Below are 19,905 nucleotides of genomic sequence, written 5' to 3'. Positions count from 1 at the left end.
TGGGCAGCATTGGGCTGTCTAACAAATCCCCTAGTGAGTGCTAAGAGAATAAGACCTTTGGTCCACAGTGCTACTTAAAGGACAATATGCTGTGAGGTTGTAGAGACCCCTGTAGATGCTTGAGCCTGTTGACCGGAGGCATGCAAGGGCTGCTGGTCTAGAGACATTCTGAAACCCCACCAAACAAATGCTAGGCATTCCTTGATTCCTAGTCCACATATCTGTTAGGAAGGAGTTCTCCTTGGCTAGTAGCTTCAGGCTCTTGGCTGTAGCTTCCGCACCATCCATCTTTCTCTATGAAAGTCGTCTCTCTGTGTCATTTTCTTAGCTTGCTTTCTGCTTGCAGAATTTTGAAAGTCTGAAGACCCTTCATTTTATATTCTGTCTCTTTGAGTCTAAGGTGGCAACATTCCTGACAATATAATCCTTTAACCAACTTTGTGGATCACTCGTTGATTTTATTGAGGATCACTACATCAGGAAATTAAACCCACAAATCTCCTAGATAAACCCTTCTGAAATCCTACACTCTGCTGACTGTGACTGAAGGATATCGCACTGAAGTGTCTGAGACGGCAATGTCAATGTGCCTGTGGCCTTAACTAGGACTAGTATAGGCACACTTGTATATCTCTAGACCACTTTTCCTCGCCATGTCCTACTTCTTTGGTTTTTCGAGACAGGGTTTCTCTGTAGTTTTGGTGTCTTTCCTGGATCTCACTCTGTATTCCAGGCTGGCCTCAAACCCACAGAGATCCACCTGGCTCTGCCTCCCAAGTGCTGGGATTAAAGGTGTGCGCCACCACCACCCAGCTGCCATGTCCTACTTTTGATTTTAGCCTGGAAGCCGTTACTTTGTTTAATGTCATTTTCCATTTGATAAAGCTGGAGCTTTCAGAACTAGCTAATTCTGGCCTCCTTTTATCTGACAACCGTTCCTTAGTCTTATGCATCCCTCCTGGATCTCAGCACAAGCAGGAGGTAGAAACCAGGAGCTCTTCAGCACTGTCTGGGGACCTTAGCCATCCTTGGCTTATTAAGCCCATTTGCTATTTTCTGTGACACTGTAGGTGAGAGTGTTGCTGGCCTTGGTGACACTGCTCAGCAGCCAGCCCTTTCCCACTTTCCTCAGCCCCAGCCTCGGCTAGCCTGTCAGGTTCCTGCTCATCTTCTGTTAGGAATCCACTAATACTTTCTTAGTCTGTACAGATTTTATTCTTCCTTGCTCCAGATCCCTTCTCCGTCTTAGGCTTCTGTTACAAGAGCACCCATTATAAATAACAAAATCTCTCTTCTTCAGCTATTGCTATCTAGCAAATTATCATAAAACTTGACTACCTAAAATAATAAGCCTTATATCTCAAAAAGTTTTTTTAGTCGGGAATTTCAGGACTAGATTAATAGTTATAACACAGGGTCTGAAAAGACTGCAAATAAGACTTCAACAAGAGCTGAAGTATAGTAACCATCTGAAGGCTTGACTGGGCTGCAGGATTGACATCCAAAATGACGTACTCATGTGGCTCATGGTAGGAAGTTTCAGACGCTCACTTCAAGGATCTCTCTCTAGAGTTGCTTGTGTATTCTCTTGATGTGGCAGCTGGCTTCCTCTAGGTTAAGGAATTCAAGACAGAATGAGGCAGAACCAGTGTCTATGCATAAGCTTAGGAGTCATTATCATTTCTGTAACATCCTAGGGGTAACAACAAATCAAGCCTAAAAATGTGGAAAGGATTACACAAAGAAACGGATACCAACAATCGAGCATCATTAGACTGTCTTAGAAAGGAGCTTGGTAATAATTACCTGTAGTAGAATTGGTGGGGGATAGTTTGAAGAATGGGATCTGTGCAGGGAGAATAAGATACATAATAATTAAAAAAAAAAGGATGTAGTAAGAAAACTGGGACATACTAGTATTTTAAGAGTCAAGAAAGGAAGAATTGGGGAAGTGGCTCAGTCAAGTAAAGTACTTGGCATGCAAGTGTGAGGACCTGAGTTTGTATCTCCAGCACCATGTTTAAAATAAATAAAAATTAAAACCTAAGGACAGTGCCATATGCCTATAATTCCAGTGCTAAGTAGGTAAAGACAAGGAAATCTCTTAGGGTTACTGGCTAGCCAGTCTAGCCAATTGGTGAGCTGCAGGTACAATAAGAGACCATGTCTCAAGAAAATAAAGTGAAGAACCATGCAAGAAGTCACCCAACATTGACCTCTGGCTTCCTCACATACATGCACACATGTACACACACATACATACGTCAGAAAAAAGAGAGTATCTAGCTGGATAGAGTTATCACTATTGTTAGATGTCATAGGAGATTGAGTGATGCAAAAATTGAAGAGACTGTTATATTGGATATTTAGGACATCACTGATGCTTTCATTACTGAAAGAAAGCCCCTTGTGTGGAAAGATGAAGATAGAAACCTACTATGGAAGCGTACTATAGAGGCTGAGAAATGATGGGCAAGTAAGAAAGTGGGGAGGACGAGTCTGGAGTTTCTGTTTGTTTGATTGGTCAGGTTCATGTTTTTGTTGTTCTTTGTTAAAAAACCTTATTTGGAGATTAGACACAAAAATTGCAAGGCCAGGGAAGATTTTAAATACATTTAAGCATATGAAAAGAAATTGTGAAGAGATTGATGATGTAGAACAGAGAAAGAACCTTTAATAACATGAGGACTTAGAAAAGAGGACATTTTGAATGTTAGCCACAGGTTGACCTTGGATAGTGTCTTAGTTGGGTTTTTATTGCTGTGAAGAGACACTATGACCACAGCAACTCTTATAAAGAAAACATTTAATTGAGGTGGCTCATTTACAGTTTCAGGGGTTCAGTCCATTATCATCATGACGGGGAGCATGGTGGCATGCAGGCAGACATGGTGCTGGAGGAGTAGCTGAGGGCCCTACATCTTATAGACAACAGGACACTGGACGGTATCATAGGAAACCTTAAAGCCCACCCCAGTGGCACACTTCCTCTAAAAAGGCCACTCCACCAAAGCCACACCTTATAGTAGTACCACTCCCTATAAGATTATGGGGGCCAATTACATTCAAACTATCATAGATGGAAGAAGTTCACAGCAGATACCTATTGCTGCTTAATAAACTACTCCAGGCATAGAGGCTTAAAACCTTTCATCAGTTCATGAGTCTATGAGAGATCTAGAGCCACTCCAGCAGAGACTTTGCTGTTCCCATCAGGGTCCACTCTGGAGACCATAGTCACCTTGAAGATCAGCAGATGCTGAGTGACCTAAGATGGCCTCACCCACATACTTGATAGTAGGCAGGATATTGGCCAGGTGTCTTGGTTCTCTGGCATGCACAGAATTCTTCACATGGCAAAATTGTTCTGGGAGAACAAGAAGACTGTGTTGTCTCTTAAATCTCAGCTAAGAACTCTTAGTATTATTCTGACACATTGGCCAGAGCATGTTACAAAATTAGGCTGGCAAAGAACCTGCACAGATGATTTGTGGCCATTTACAACTTAGAAGGGCCTCTTCCTAGAGGTCAGAGAGACAGGTTAAATGAAATGGGTTTACCCAGCGTGAAAGGGAGGAAAGGTATAGGATACTATAATGATGCTGGCTGTGATTTGTGGTAGGCCTTCAGTAGACGCTTACCGAATAGAGAAAGCTAGGGGTACTCAGTAACTTCTCAAGTAGTTCTCAAGATCCAGAGGTTAAAGTAATAATCTAGCAATCCTGTGTTTATAAACCCCACTTCTGTATCATTCTGGATGGCTCTGTATATACTATGCAGCTTTTTAAAAAATATGTGTACGTGTGTATACCATCAGGGCAGTCAGGTTCTTAACCAAGAATGGTTCCTGGTCCTCTCCGTCCCTGCCTCTCGGTGACAAAGCCAGTGCTAAAGAAGGAGATGAGGTTCGTGCTTCGAATGGAGCCGACCTCCAGGCCCAGCGCATGCCCAGGCCTTCACACTCCTGTTTAATCTTCTGTATTTGTTCTGTAGAAATTATTACTTGCCATGAACTAAAACTGCATAGAATAATTACAAAATATTGTGTATTGAAAGTAGACTTCATTACACATTAAACTTACCACATGCTGTCTTTTTCTCTAATCATGAAGATCATTTCCCAGAAATCGACAGTATCCCCTTATTGTTGTTTAGGGCACAGCTGTCTGCAGCTAGCAATCCCTTGAGAAGAAGGCTTTCATGCCTTGCTCTGCAGTGACAGTAACAAGGTTCTTTTTATTGTTGCTGACATCAAGATAGCTAAAATCAACGGTGAGGTAAACACTTCTTGGGACCATCTGGCAAGGATTTTAATCCAAACTGTTCTGTAAACATTGATTCTGTTTGAGCACCAGGAACTACTGTCCATTTGCCCTCAATTGCTTCCTTCATTTTACACGGCAATCAGAGAGCTAAAGGGACCTCTGGACTAGTTTCTTCACTCTTTCTTTTCAGGGATTCCAGGAGAGTCACATTTCTCTGAGGGACCTTCCAGTGCCTTCCAGAGTTATCTGTAGACTAAATGAGGCTAGAGTGGGTTCCAACACTAAGTGTCTAGCAATGGTGACATCTCCTTACTTCCTTCAGTTGGACACAGGAGTTTGAGACTCAGCTTCTTTATAAAAATCATCTGCACTGTGGCCTTTCCAATCTTTTACAAGATAGGACTGTGATGGGCACTTCATCCAATCCTAGGGTTTTCTGGACCTTTCTACCAGGCTGCCTGGAGGTTGACTGGGGATTGTTTCAGCTGTGAGGCTCAGAGAGGAACGGCTGCTGGGACTGCTGATGCCTCTGGGACAGAAGTCCAGGCTGTGCTGGGCCTGACTCTGCCTCTCCCTGGCAGTAAATTCCATATGTTGAAATATACTTTGGAGAATACATACTACAGATTCCATAAGGTTTTTTTTACAAGATATTCAAAGCCTTCCCACAAGCCATTACCCTGCAAATAGGAGTCCTCAGTGTTTAAACATAAAGGTTCTTTACAGGGCTAATTTTAAGTGTGAATTTGAATATGGAGTGCTTAGGAAAAGGCTATGCAGCTGGACCATTAAGCATGATGCTATCTTGACATTTTTAACTTATGGGAAATACTGATTAGGAATGTTATAATGACCTCAGCATACATAATGTGATTGTCTTTAATCATGACCCATTTCCATGGGTCTGTGTGACAAACACATTAACTGAAAGACAATGGCATACTCTTGCACTGTGGCACTTCTAATTGTCTCCATGCTTCTCATTGTTTCCAGGATATTGAATAACTATTATTTAAAGGTCAGAATAATGCCCAAGATATGGCCAAACCCAGTGAGTGTCAGACACAAGGAATGTTGGGTGACTTCACTTAGGATTATTTCATTTCTCATGACAATTCTTGACTTGCCAAGCTAGTGGATTTTAAGAAGGCAGAGAGCAGGTTTTAAGATAAATGTGAACTGACCCGTTCTTGTGGAGTCAGGGGCCTCCCTTCAGGTACCAGTTGCTGTTTCTCTTGCCCGACTTGCACTTCAGGATAGCATGGTTAGGACAAGGTCTTATGCTGCACATTCCCTCACTGGGAAAGAAAACCAAATGCACAGCTTGGAGCGGCTCTGAGAACCCAGAGTCAACATGGTTATTTTAGCCTTTATAAAAATGTTTTCTCAGTGTGGCAGCACAACCCAGTTCAATGAAAATAGATAGGAATTTTGGATTTCTGTCTGTTGATTTCTTTTTTCTCTAATTAAAAATTGGAGATAATGATTTTAATTGTCCATAAATTTAAAATCTCAGAAAACCTCTCAATCTTTTCTTAGGACACGTGTTGGCAGTCTCCTAAATTAAACTAAATTTTCCTGAACAATGACTGTTGCATTTGAGAGCGATTTAAAAATCAAATTTCAATTCTAACTTTGGGTAGGTTTCTCCATCATTTATACTTGTAGTTAGTCAACAATGGATTTTTAAACAAACAAACAAAAGCTGACAATTTTGATTCATAAACTAAAGGATATTTATCCAAATCTGAATGGCTGTCAATGGCCTCTGCAGTTTTTCTTGGCTTCTGTTTCTCAGCTCCCCTAAATCACCCTTTTTCATTCCATCCAACATATTCTAAACTCTTCCTCAAAGAATTATACCTGACTAAGTTCATGACTAGCATCAACTGCCGTGCTATCCAGAGAGTGGGTCTGTGTGTCAGCAACACCAGAGTGTGGAGGTGTAACTGTATTAAAGAATAAGACATTTTATTGTTTTACTTAGTAATTAAGAAAATGTAAACATCCTCATCTGCATGCACATATCAAAGTTCATTGAATTCTTGCCTTAGATGCTATGTGGTAGAATTAAAAGTAAAAAGGCTCACAAAATTCTGAACTTAGAACAACTATCTGTCAACATCAGAGCTCATGTTATTTTAGTCACATATAACTTAACTATAGGGAACACCCACACCCCTTAGAAACATATGTGATGTTGAAATGAACTCTTTCATAACAAGCCTGTATATCATTGCAAACTTTCTTTTTTTTTTTTTGTTTTTTTTTTTTTTGTTTTTTGAGACAGGGTTTCTCTGTGTAGCTTTGCGCCTTTCCTGGAACTCACTTGGTAGCTCAGGCTGGCCTCGAACTCACAGAGATCCGCCTGCCTCTGCCTCCCGAGTGCTGGGATTAAAGGCGTGCGCCACCACCGCCCGGCTTATTGCAAACTTTCTTAAACCACGTATATCTTTATCTGGTTTCATGATGGAAATATTTGAAATGTCATTAATGATAATTTTAATAAATGAACAAGCTTGGTTATTGAACTTTTTGTTCAAAAAAATTCCCTATTTTGTTTCCTCTAGTCTGATGCATTTAGAATTGATCATCTTTGAAGCAAAGAACATCTATGAGGTAGCCCATTGTTTGGGAGGCAATGTCTAAATGGGAAGTGCTGCAGCTGGTCATGCTGCTCCCCTTGGCATCTCCCAAAGAGTGTAAGCAGCCAACAACTGAACAGAGACTCACGCATACACAACAAAAGTCCACGAACAGATTCCGCATACAGATCTGTTAAAAGAGTGACTACTTCAGAATGCTTGATAGAAAGTGTGGTATTGGACATCACAGCTTACACCTCTGGCAATTCATATGGCTATTATAAACTTAGGATGAAATGGCACAGTGCAGTGACTGGACTCTTTGAGGGTCTCAGTAGAATGTGTGGGTAACATGTCCTTCAACCAAGCACGTTCTTTACTTCAACTGTTCTCACTGTCTTCCACGCTTCAGTCTCCTGTGTTTATTGATCAGTGGCTTCCAGAGGAAATGGCCACAACTGACCAAGACTTCACGCTTCTGCCTCTCTTTTACCAGCTCTTCCTGCTGACCCTCACATCTCCATATCCCCTCTTGACTGCCCAAAAGTAGGACTTGACTTCCTAAAACAATTGTTTTTATTCCAGTATGACTCTTCCATTTCCAGGATGAATATTCAGTGGCTCTATTTGGATTATAAGAAAAACTAGTAGAGAAAAGGAGACAAAAGAGTTAGTAACATAAAATGTTCTAAACTATATTGGCAAAAAGTGTTAGTTTGAAGCCTTTGCTTGGCACTTTTATGGTGTGTCTTTGTTTCTGACGCCGCCGTCAGTATGCTTGGTAGGCCTTAATTTTATACAGGAAGAACCACCGTATCCCTAGTTGTCACGGAACTGCTAGGCTGCTGCTTGCTTTGGTTGGTTTTTCTTTTTTTTTTTTCCAAAATAAAAATACTGCCATTTTTTAACTACACTTCAACCTGTATTTCTCCATGTTATTTTTATTTTAAATAAAATATGTCCTCTGGTCAAACTTTCTGCTCTCCCAGGAGAGCACCTCTGGAGCCTACTGCATTTTTCCCCTAATGTTGAATAGAATTTTGCAACATAAATCTTGTTTGATATCTGTTTTTGTGCTGTTACTGTCAAGATTTTTAGACCCTGTATTAGTTCCCAGCACCCACATCAGGTGGCTCACAGCTACCTGTAACTCCAGTTCCCGGGATCTGACACGTCTTCTGACCTCTGTAGGCATTTCCATGCATGTGATGCACATACTTATACTCACTTTCACATTCACATATATATAAAACACAACATAAATAATTTAATTTAAAAATAATAGAGGCTCTGAATTCGTACATGGAAAGGTCTTATATTTTCCTCTCCCAGAACTGTGACCCTGCAGGAATCACTTGGGCTGTTGTATTCCATGTTGTTAAGGTTGAAGGGGGTGGAGTGCTCTGTGAAAGTTGAGTGAGGAGGGGGTTATCTGACTTATAAATTTGTTTTAAGGAACAATTAGGACAATATATAAGCAGCATTAGTCTTGCATATAGTAAGTGTCTCATGGATGGCAGGTTAGTAATCTACTATATTTTATTCTTAGCAGCTTCCTAGTGCTGCTGTATTTTCATTATACACTGTGCCAAAACAAAAATACATCTAGATAAATCACTGGATACATTTATATAATATTCCTTGCCTTTTTTATATGACATTAGGATAAATTATTACATAGAGCTGGTGGGTCAATAACTATTCGAAACTGAGATTTTTATACTAGGAATACTCTCTAGCTAATATTTCCACCCCGACCAACACTTTGCAAGATGTCAGGTTTCTTTCCCTTTAAGTCATTTCATAGTAATCACACAGCATTGGTGACCTTAATGGAGTCAGACAATCTGGAGGGAAAACTTGCAAGCACTTCACACTCTGTGGAAAATGAAGTACTCAGTGGCCCGTGTGCCCTGGCAGCAGTCACCCTCAGGAGCCCACGTACCATGGTGGCGGTCAGCCTTAGAAAGTTGTTTAGAAAGGCTTTCATAAGTTAGCACTTGAACATTTTTCTTTTTCCTACCCAAATAAGCTGTACAAAAATAAGTCCAAGTTCTGCACGAAAAAACAGTTTTATTTCTACCTAATCATTCTTTCCAATGAGAAATTGTATCCTACAAATGTGAAAACCTCTATAGGGTCCAGAAATTTTCAGTGTTTAGTCATGATGATATCAAGCCATTATGCAGAATTACTTCTGCATGGTTCAAGCTAACCTGAACATTTCTTAAATTTAGCTTCTTGAACAGTTACAATGCATTACATATCTCCCATATTTCCTCTCATTGTTGTGTTAATTTTCCAGTGTTTCACATACATGTTCCACTTAAACCAGACACTGCAGACAGGTAGTTGAACTTTGTTTTCCAGATATTATTTTGCATAAGTAACATCTTTTTAAATTTTCTAAATTTTATTCATGATACTCACCTATCATATCATTTTTTTCCTTGACCTTTTTCCATATTTTTATTAAAAGTTTTCCACACGATGTATTTTGATCGTGGTCCCTTCCCCCCAGATTCTCCCCTAGTTGATGTTGTACTATCAGTGTCTCAGCCTCTGGATTTGGACTCTTAGAGGGCACATTGGTTTGCAGTTTAATATCATCCATATAAGACATAGCTCCTATATTGAAAGAATATTCAAACCAGGCAAGTTTTTAATATTGTGATTTAATTTAATACTTATTTTATGCATAAATATCTCTACTAAAATTTGAGTATTAATTTTGGGTAGTCTCATTACTTGATTCATTTATTCAATAAATTTATTAAATTCCCACTGTGGACTAAAATTTTACAGTAATGAGTTTAAAAGTTTAACAAATTAATGGTGTGTAAGTTTTAATGTATTAATATATGCAAAAGTTATAGATTTAATACATATCAATATATATCCAGTTGCTTATTTCACTTGAACTACATGTTAATGTTTTACCCTCCTTAAAAATTCCTTATAATGAGTACAATGAATTATGAAAATTTTTGAAGCTGTTGGAATTTTTAGTTCCTCTTTAGAACATGATACATTACTCTAGAGTAAATTATGAAGCACAAAAGCAAACCTCACTAATTTATTTTTGAGGTGTAAACATCTTTACAACAGTTTTTAAATGAATAATGAATGTGTTAGTTCACAGTAAAGTATTTGGCAGCTGTATCATGTAGACTTGAAATGTAGTGTACAACATTCACTTATTCCTTTCCCTTCCTTGGTCTGCTCTGTTTTTCTAGATTTCATCTTATTTTTCTTTCTTCCTGAATGTATCAGTTCAGGAATTCTCTCTTTAGACATGTCTGTGGGTGGTCCTCAGGGTCGATGTCTAACTCCCCAACCACTAATTCTGTTTTCTTTTGTATAGAAAAAAAGAGTTGAAAGCTGTCTATACTCCCATCTGAAATCTTCAGTAGGAGAATTACACATTTAGTCTGCTAAATAATAGCGCACAGCCCTCAGGATCCCCCACAGTTGTGGCAACTGTCCCTTGCCCAATTGCTGCCTTTAAGTTGTCATTTAGAAGTCCAGTGAATGAGTCCTGGTCCAGTTTTCCACTCAGTGGGAAATATGCAGCGCTAGCTAAGTAGTCCCGAGAAGAGGAAAGCCTGGGTTGATGGGAAGGCGGTGGGAAGTGAGTCGGTAAGGAAGACTCTTCAAATAAAGCTCCCCAGCTGATAGAGGAGCATAAAGAGCCTTGGGCTCTGGGCAGAAGGGGAGCCTGGTCCTCCTCTCTCCACACAGCCTCTTGTCCTGATGTGCGGCTGTCGGGCCTCCACACTGACTCTTCTGTCGATACCATGCTCGGGGTGCTGAAGGTTCTGTGACTACCCGCTAATTCCTACATAGATCACAAACTCCTTAGCTTCGGAAATCAGTGCCTGCTCCACCTAGGCCACCTGTCCCTCTCCACCTCCCTTTCTCCAGCCAGCTGACACTGAACTGTGTGTGCTGCTGCTTTTCAAATCTTACATTGTCCCTCTGGCCTCCAATGAACTGTGATCTTTAATAGAAGTTCTACCCCAACGGAGACCTGGCTGTTGATGAAATGGCCTTCCCCTTGTCTGACTGCCCCCGCCCCTCCCCTCCCCCACTGCTGGTCTGCTTTATCTGCTCTTGAGTATTCTCCCTAGAGGATAGTCCACTCCTGGGGGCTGCCTCATCGCTTCCACAGTGCATCCACAGTACCTTATGCAGCTGCAGAATAAAGATGTACTGGGTGGATGACAGAAAACATCTCATTAAAATTAGGTAGTCTAACATAAATTTCATAGTTTTGTGCCAGATTTTATATTTATGTCTAGAAATTAAAATCCAGATAGGAGTTTCAATTCTTAGTGGAAACGTTCAGCTCCTAGAACAGGGAACTTTAGTCACTGGAAACAAGGAGATGACTCCCACCCTAGCTGGTGCCTGGGGGTAACTGGTGCCAGAGTCCCAGGCCTAGTGATTCTACCCTGAGCAGGAGAACTGATGTGCTCCTGGGCCTTCTCAGTTCCTTCTCACAGGTTTTCCTCCTAATGATATAATTGCTTTCCTGGTAAGTTATATGCGTGCAATTACCAGTGATAGATATTTTTTAACAGTAGACCCAGAACATTGTAAATACCCAATTGATACATATGGAGAGAAATGGTTTTTTCCCCATTTAACTTTTTTGTATGAACTGAATCAAAATGTATCTGAATTTTTATAATTCAAAGGAAATATCTGTGCCCACATTGAGAAGAAATAACTGTCAAGGAAAACCCAACTGTATTGCCTGGTGGTACTGAATCAGTACAAGTTGTGTGCAGGAGGGAGAAGCTTTAATTAATGGAGCTCATATGCAGATGTGCACATCCTCACTTAAAATCTCATTGTGTATATAAAGCCTTCTCTGGAGGCTTCGGCATGTTCAGGATATTTAGCTTGATTTGACCTTGAGTACCTTGCATCTTTTTTTTTTTTTTTCATTTCCAGCTACTAGTATCCAAAGTAAACAACTTTCTTGTTTCCTTTAGCTTTGTGTGGACCTGAACCTTATTCCCAGTTGCTGCTATTTTTTTAAAAAAAAAAAAAAAAAAGGGAGGGAGGGAGGAAGAGAGAGAGAGAGAGAGAGAGAGAGAGAGAGAGAGAGAGAGAGAGAGAGAGAGAACGAACACTGCTATTTGTTTCTCTCTTTTTTTCCCCCTTGTAACTAATATTTAACCATCAAAGATACTCTGGTACTTTTATATTGTGGAGTGTCTGTAGGTGAGAACATATTTCCCCTAAGGGTACTTGCTGTCCTGGATTTTTGCATTTTGTCCCTACAAAAGCCTGGTTATTTCAAAGGCCCCTTGGCCATTGTGTGGAGGAAGAATTGAAGAAAGGCCTGAATAAAAGCAGGGGTGTTAGGAGGATTTAGGGGAGACTTAGCTGTTCTCAAAGGAAATGCTACTGCAGTTGGCAGCAAAACACATCTTATAACAACTCTAGTGACCTCGGGAAACTTTAACTAAAGCATGTTGTCAACGATGAAATTAAAAGAAAACGATCTGCTTCCATCAAGACTTTGCTTTTGATGATAATTCTGTGTGTACCTTAGGGCATCTTTGTGGATTTGTAGCTCTGTGGATGTTTTCAGTCTGTAGTTCCGTGTTCCATGAGTTTCACCTTTAGTTAGATCTACTAAATAATAGAATGAAAAGTGTTAGATTTTTGTATCATATAAACACTTTACTTAAACTATCAGTTTGTTTATAATAATTACAAAGCATATCAAACATTGCTTAAATATTTTATAAAGAAGTACTAATTATTATGTTTAATATATAAACTGATTTTTATAATTTAAGTTAGTGATTACTAGTCAAAATAGTAAATATTTGAATGACTCACAAAATGTTATTACCAACACTCTCAATTCTAATGAGTAAGTGAAAATATGCACCCAGAGGTTCAGTTGGTTAAAGTTACAGTTAGTATATAATGCAAAAAATAGAAGGGCCAAAGGCGTTTATCTCATATCAAAATGTTGAAGATTTTTCTGATTTAATACTGAAATTTCATAAGAGGCATATTAAGTAAACTGCATCTTCTGTTTTGTGTTTTATCATAAGAAAAAAGTAAGGAGTGGTAATTTAGAGTCAAAAATAGCGCTACAAGGCACTCAGCTGAATCTGCTATCAGCCAAGACCAATGTTCTTTGATCTCACATTTAAACCTTCTTGTCCTCCAAATGAATGAAATGGCCCTTTTCCTCCTCAAATGTTCAACAGACCTTTTGCCATTTGATAGGACCATTCTTTTAAACTGCGATCTGGAAAACAACATTGACTCTGTGGCATATTTGCTATTCTTAGCCTGGTGAAATAAGCTGGAAGTAGATGAATAATGCAGGTTAGAGAGAAAACACATGCTAGAGATTACAAATAGAGAGGTTTTCCAGCATGAGACTTTCATTTTAGGACTAGATTTTTGTTGGCATGTTTGGCATTATGACGATAATTGTTTTTCTTTCCAGCTGTTACACATCTGCATTGAAGGCTGGGGCAACTGGCGTTGGTCAGAGCCCTTTAGTGTGGACCATGCCGGAACATTTATTAGAACGATTCAGTACAAGGGTCGAACCGCTTCGCTCATCATCAAGGTTCATCCCCTCAGCGGGGTGCAGAAACAGGTGAGTTCCCTTGTGCTCATGCCCAGACAGCTCCTGAGTCTTTGTAGAATGGACATGAATCCTGATTGTCACCAAGTAATATGGAAAGTGAAGCAGAAGTTGTGTGTCTCTGCCTCCTGACACCACGCACAGGAACACTTAGTGAGAGCCCTGCTGGTGGTGCTGATGGTGGTGGTGGCAGCGGTGGCTCTGGCTCCGAACCCCTGTCCTTGTCCTTTACAGGAGCTGCTAACGAGCAGTCAAGTTTACTGAGGTTACTTCCACCTTTCTCTCTGTCACCACCCACCTCTGGGAGAGGTGCTAATGAGCTGTGAAATAACCAAAAGGCCTTTTCTGAAGAGGAAAGAAGCAAAGAGTAGTAGAGACCTAACCCACCAGTGGATAACCAAGAGTGACTTCTCGTGCACGTGCACACAATAGGACGTGCGAAAGTGTTGCCATGCTCTCCTGGGACAGACCGAGCTCACGCCCCAGCCAGCTTTTCTTTTCCTAAGAGTTAATAGTAACTGCAGTAAAAGTTCACTGCAGGCTGACTCTTGGCATATAAAACCTCAGCTCTCAGCACATATTTTTACGTATTTTATAAAACTTCCTTTTGGCTGTTTTTGAAGTTCTAAGACTGCAAAGGGAAAAAAGTATCTGACACTTTTTTTCTGTGTTCTTAAGATGTGAAAATGTGGTTTCTAAAAGATATTTTTCAAGTATGGAGCATATGACAGAAGTAGAAAGGAAAAAAGGAAGTATTAAAATCTGGAAACTGGCTTCCCCACACACACTAGCTGGATTTGTCATAAGGGTTTTAACAGACACGCCTGCATCTGGGTTGTAAAGCAGAGCAGAGCTCATGTGAAGAACTGAGGACACCATAGGGTCAGCATTAGTCCTGGGAAGGAGGCGCCCTCTGAGGGAGCCACGGGGCTCTTCCCCAGAAACAGGCAGGCAGCGACCGGCAGGAGGGAGGTCAGGCCCCACCACACGTCCTCAGTCTGTAGCTCTCAGGGATCTGGACTTGAGGTTCTCATGACTGTGGACAAGAGCAGTGAAAACAGAAGGCCCAGCAGAGCCTGACAGGGACGGGAGAGGAGTCCTGGTTAGACCTTTAGTCCTCACAGTAGTGACTGTCCCCAGGAAGACTCCAAGGATGGGACACCATCTTTGTTCATAAGTTGCAAATTCATGTAAACCCTAGCCTGTACACTACTGGCAGAAAGTGGAAAGGGAATGTCGAGGCCTCGCTGAAGATGATGCTTCATTGTGTCTTTGAAAAATAGATAGACTTTCCAGACAGGACACTACAAACAAACACAGTCAAGTAGACAAAGACATAAATGTAAAACAAATGAGTCTTTCTTATGAGAGGACCTGCTTGCTTGTATGAAGGAGAATCCCAAGGAGCTGAAGTATTCACAGGCTCCTCTCTGCCCTAAGAGTTCTTATATGGTTGTACTCATATATGGTAAATGTGGTCATTCAGAAATACATCATCCACCTTCCTTCCCATTTTACGCTCGTCTCAGAAATGGTCATTCAGCTTTGGGTCAATAGTTTAGACAGGAGGCCTGATCCCTCATACCTCACAGTCCGTCCTGTTGTTAATCTCTACTACCACTTAGGAAATTCTTCCTGAAACTGGATACAACATCTTCTACCAAGCTTTTACTGTTCTCCATGATTGTCAGGCATACACAGCCAGCACACAACTTACTGTGAGGATTCTGCAAGCAGCCTCTATATTACAGCCCTTAAAAATACTAGACAGCACAAACAACAGAGCCGTACTCCGCAGGCTGCATTTAGATGTGTGCATATCTACTTACGCATAATAAAGAAAAGAGGCCACAGTTTGAGAGTCAGGGCAGAGGAAGGAGCTAAGGGAGGAAGGGGAGGGGCAGTGATGTAGTTATATTTTAATTAAAAGTATATTTAAGAGGCTAGAGAGGTGGTTCACTGTACCTGGGTTCAATTCCCAGCACCCATTTGGCAACTCACAGCTGTCTGTAACTCTAGTTCCAGGGGATCTGATGCCCTCACACAGACATTCATGCAGGCAAAACACCAATGCAGATAAAATAAAAATAAAAGTTTTTTAAAGTATATTTAAAAATAGATAAGAAAAAAGAAAGACATTCCAACATGGATGGGAAGGTTTGTAAGCCCGGGTTGCAACAGTACATACATACACACAAAAAACGGTTTCTAAAAAAATCTTGTCAAAGTTTTCCCTCTCTTCTCCTCTGTCCTTCCCACTCACACACACACAAGCAATATTTAAAAAGTTTTTCCCATTAGATTTCATTTCTGCTGCCATGATAATTTAGTGTTCAGATCTGGCACATCCAAAACACAGAGTATTTTCAAGTGGTTGAGGTTACAAAGAAAGAAAGTAACCAAGCTTCTGGGAGCTTTGCCTCTTCTCTTGGCCTCTTTCCTTCTCTCCCACCTGCATTTAGAAGTCTGCAATAAACAGCAGCTGCCTAATTCCTGAGGCTCATGGGATGCAGGTCCCTAGCGTGTGCTAGACACGTTGACATGCCCGACAGTGGAGAGGTGGCCAGAACTTGCTTTAATATTGATACTTGGTCCGTCTTTCTTACGTCATTTCTCACAAGTGAATGGAGCCTGACCACGTACACAGTTTGCCCGGATCTTTGTGTGTTGTGCAACTACTGTTGTGTAAATCTTGTACCCACATTTGCTTCTGTGTTTCCTGTCTCTTCACTGACGAATCACCTACCAGTCTAAAAGCTGGAATGCATGTATTTGTGCATCTCTGTACATCCACTTTGAATCATAGTTAGATGCTGTTTTCCGTGCATCTGGCACTCTGGAGTTACTCTTTCATATCACTGTTCTTTTTGGCACTGATCTAAGAGGAGCTCTGAAACCTGCTAAGTGAAATCATATGTAGAAGTCTTCTTTGTGGCTTTGGGGAGAGAGGAATTAGTGTGAAACCTGGAAATGTGTATTAAAGAGAAACCCTACACTTAAAAAAAAATTAAGTAGCTGTCTTCAACTGGTAAATTAATCTTGAAATTCTAACTGTGATTTGCAAAATAAAGGCACTGTTGGTTGGCCAATTTGAAGAAAAGCAGACAGCTCTCCTGAACCTGGTTCCCTGAGAGAGCACCCTGCCAGTGACTGGCCATTTTGGATTTCCCCTCATATAAATAGTCTTCCCTCCCTGGCCATTTTTAAGGATTTTCCCTTTTATCAAATTTGAAAGCCTATTTAAAGGGCTTTTTACTTTATAATGAAGCTGTAAAACCCACCAAGAGGATCTTTGCCTTTAAAAGAAGTGAGTCCCAGATGGTTACAAAGGTGCTGTGGTCTCTGTGAGAGCCAGAGTCTTTCCTCAGTCCTGGGCGCACAGGCCATGAAGTAAGCTTCATGCATACATGTTGCCAGGCCTGGCTATATTAAGAATTAGCCAGTTAGATACTACCTTGGAGTTTTCAAATGTTTATTTAAAACTAGGTACTACTATGGCATCATAAGACAGACTACCATGAGGGCCTAGTAATCCCTAGCCCATGTTAAAAGGAAAGCTTGCCTACTAATTGAGGACTCACAGTTGAGTTTTATGGTTTGCCTCTGTGAAAGCATAGTTCTGAAGGTCATAATGGCTAACATATCTAAGGAAGTCTAACAGTGGAGAGCAGCTTCTTTCACAGATGTGCTCCTACAGAAATGGAAACAAATGATTGTGAAGCAAATGGCTAAGAAAAAAAACTAGGCGTTGGAGAGATGGCCCAGAACTCAAGAGTGCTTAATAACTTCAGTTTCAGGGAATCAAGGCCCTGAAATAAGGGAATTCCTCCAAAGGTACCTGAACACACGTGATCCACACAAACTCATGCAGGCACACACATACACATCAATAAAATAAATCTTTTTTGTTTTGTTTTGTTTTGTTTTGTTTTGTTTTTCAAGACAGGGTTTCTCTGTGTAGCTTTGAGCCTTTCCTGGAACTCACTTGTCGACCAGGCTGGCCTCAAACTCACAGAGATCCACCTGGCTCTGCCTCCTGAGTGCTGGGATTAAAGGTGTGAGCCACTACTGCCCGGCCAATAAAATAAATCTTTAAAAATAAAATGCCAAACCCTTACTACTCAAATAATGCAGTGTACTATACAGAAGGGTCGTTTAATAATGGGTCTCTCATTCTAGGAGGTTTGTCCTGGATAGATAATACTTTAATCAAATTCAGTTACTCATGGGACTGGAGAGATGACTCAGCAGTTAAGGACATGTCCTGCTCTGCCAGAAGACCTGAGCTTGGTTCCCAGCACTCACAATGGCTGACTCACAACCACCTGTAACTCCAGCTCCAGGGGATCCACATCCTCCTCTGCCCCCCACCTGCACACATGGCAGATACACACCCACACCCTCATCTCATAAATAAAAATTAAAAATAAATCTTTGAAAAATAGTTATTCGTGTTTATTCGTATAAATAATGGTGCATTGAAATCATGGTCACAGTGTGCTATCAATGAAAGGAAATGTGTTGACTTTCAAGGTTACTTACACCTTGATGTTATAAATTATGCCTTTTAATCTTCACAGCAGAGGATGAGGTAGAGCCTGCTGTTTCTTGGTTTGCTCCTCATCAGAAGGAGGAGGCAAGCCAGTGTGAGTTAACTCAGCATCATAACGCTGAGTCTACTTCCTGCCTCTCTCTGTATTGACTTCCTCTCAACGCGGCCACACAGGCTCTGCATGTCCTCTTAGAAGACATGAGGGCAGATGCAGGGAGACTCTCTAAGTCTCAGATTATCCCCGGTACCATTGAAGAGTGGAATACTCACATTAAACACACAGTTCCATGTTTACCCGAGGCATTGGCAACAAGAGAATGGAATTCCCTTATGCCGCCTGTAGTACGGCTGAGGGCCACGGAAGGTGCCTGGCTGGCTTTGATACCTAAACCAACTCCAGTGTTTAATAGCAAGAGAGAAGAAAGACACAATATTGAGATGAGCAGGGAGCCAATGGTGCTTGTCCAGTGTGTGTTCTCTTTCTTGTAAGATCTGAATTGATGGAGTAGGTACTGGTATTTTAAGACCCACGTTTATTGGGGTTATCTTCAGTGTAGACTATGGGACAGATTCTGTGGGAGTCACCTGGCAAGCTCCTCAATATCTGCATACCAGTGTTTTCTTCTTGTCAAGGAGAATCATAGCAGCACCTGCTTTATAAGAATTAAAATGGCAAATTTGTGAAAATGATTTGTATTGAGTTAGGGTTCTCTGACAAAACAGAGCCAATACAGTATGGTGGGAGGGGCTGTGATTGATTGATTGATTATAAATCAATTCCCATTACTATGGAAACAGAAGTCCCAGGATCTGTAGTCAGCAATTTGAAGAGTCAATATGCAATTGCAGTCTGATCCTGAAGTCCTCAGAACCAGCAGAGCTGCCCAAAGCTAGCAAGTATTTCCATTTGCATGAAATGACTAAAAAAGACCAGTTCCCTACTGAGCAAAATACACACCCTGTACTATTCACATTGGCTGGATGCTGCCCTTTCACTGCAGGAGGAGCAGTCTGCCCATTCACATGTAATGTCATCCAGAAGTACCCAGAACGGATAACATTTAACTAGATATCTGGGCAATCCATGGTCCAGCCAAGTTGATATATTAAAATTGGTTTCATGTGCTTAGACTTGTAATAATATGTTTATTAGTTATTGATATTATTTTATAATTGGAAAATACCAGAAATAAGTGATACAGTTTATAAAAGTATTATATTTAGGGTCTGTAGTTATAGCTCAGTGATAGTGCACTTGGCTAGGATATGTGAAGAAGCCCAGGGTTCAATCTCTAAACTACAAAAAAAGAAGGAAGTCCTGTCTCCCTTAGTAATGGTAAATATTCATATTACAGATGGATTTGCTTTCTAAAAATATTAACTATGTCAGAGTAAATTTCACAATATCTTCCCAGTTTCAGTCAACTTAGAAAATATGTCTTACTATCTATCCCCGATAGCCTATACACTCAGAGCTGGGTGCAAAATTAGATAATCCGTGGGATTATTTATTTTTCAAGTTGTATAGTTCTACAATGTGGAAAAACAAATGTAATTCTGTATTTCAACCCAAGCTCATTTGTATTAGTTTCCACTGAGATCTTGAATGGATAAGATGAATTCTTGGAAAGCAGCCTGGGGGAACACGGTAATGGCACAGCTGCTCTCACCCCCCAACCCCCCCACATCCCCCCCACCCCCCGATTCTCAGCTTCTGTGCCGTCTCAGTACTAACCACCACTCCTGGCCAGTCACCTCTCAAGACAGGACAGTAGGGCTTCCTACAGGCTCCACTTTAGGTCTGTCACCCTTCTCTTCCGGCCCTTCTCTGGCTTCTCACTCTGACTCTGCTTAGGGTAGTCCGTAGGGCTGAGC

At 40.8% G+C, this 19,905-nt stretch overlaps 1 protein-coding gene and 1 long non-coding RNA gene across 7 annotated transcripts in view; one reads left to right on the top strand and one right to left on the bottom strand.

Annotated features, from left to right (window-relative positions):
• Vps13b (vacuolar protein sorting 13 homolog B) overlaps positions 1–19,905 on the top strand; it is a 568,282-nt gene that overhangs the window by 493,015 nt on the left and 55,362 nt on the right. For all 5 annotated transcript variants that reach the window (XM_076555926.1, XM_042264499.2, XM_042264498.2 and 2 more), the window contains one exon: positions 13,335–13,490. In XM_076555926.1, the coding sequence (XP_076412041.1) occupies positions 13,335–13,490 (156 nt within the window). The remainder of the gene's footprint in view (positions 1–13,334; positions 13,491–19,905) is intronic.
• On the bottom strand, positions 1,487–18,161 carry LOC121824234 (uncharacterized). Of its 2 annotated transcripts, none has more exons than XR_013046390.1 (3): positions 18,021–18,161; positions 12,412–12,499; positions 1,487–1,610 (listed from the first exon to the last, which is right to left on the bottom strand). It is a non-coding gene; the product is annotated as an uncharacterized LOC121824234 (long non-coding RNA). The 2 variants fall into 2 exon arrangements; XR_013046391.1 differs by lacking the exon at positions 1,487–1,610 and adding an exon at positions 10,555–10,688.

The sequence above is a fragment of the Peromyscus maniculatus genome, chromosome 20 (genome assembly GCF_049852395.1).
Source record: "Peromyscus maniculatus bairdii isolate BWxNUB_F1_BW_parent chromosome 20, HU_Pman_BW_mat_3.1, whole genome shotgun sequence".
Classification (NCBI taxonomy): Eukaryota; Metazoa; Chordata; class Mammalia; order Rodentia; family Cricetidae; genus Peromyscus; species Peromyscus maniculatus.
The sequence above is the reverse complement of the archived record's forward strand: the minus strand, read 5'-3'. Positions and strand labels throughout refer to the sequence as shown.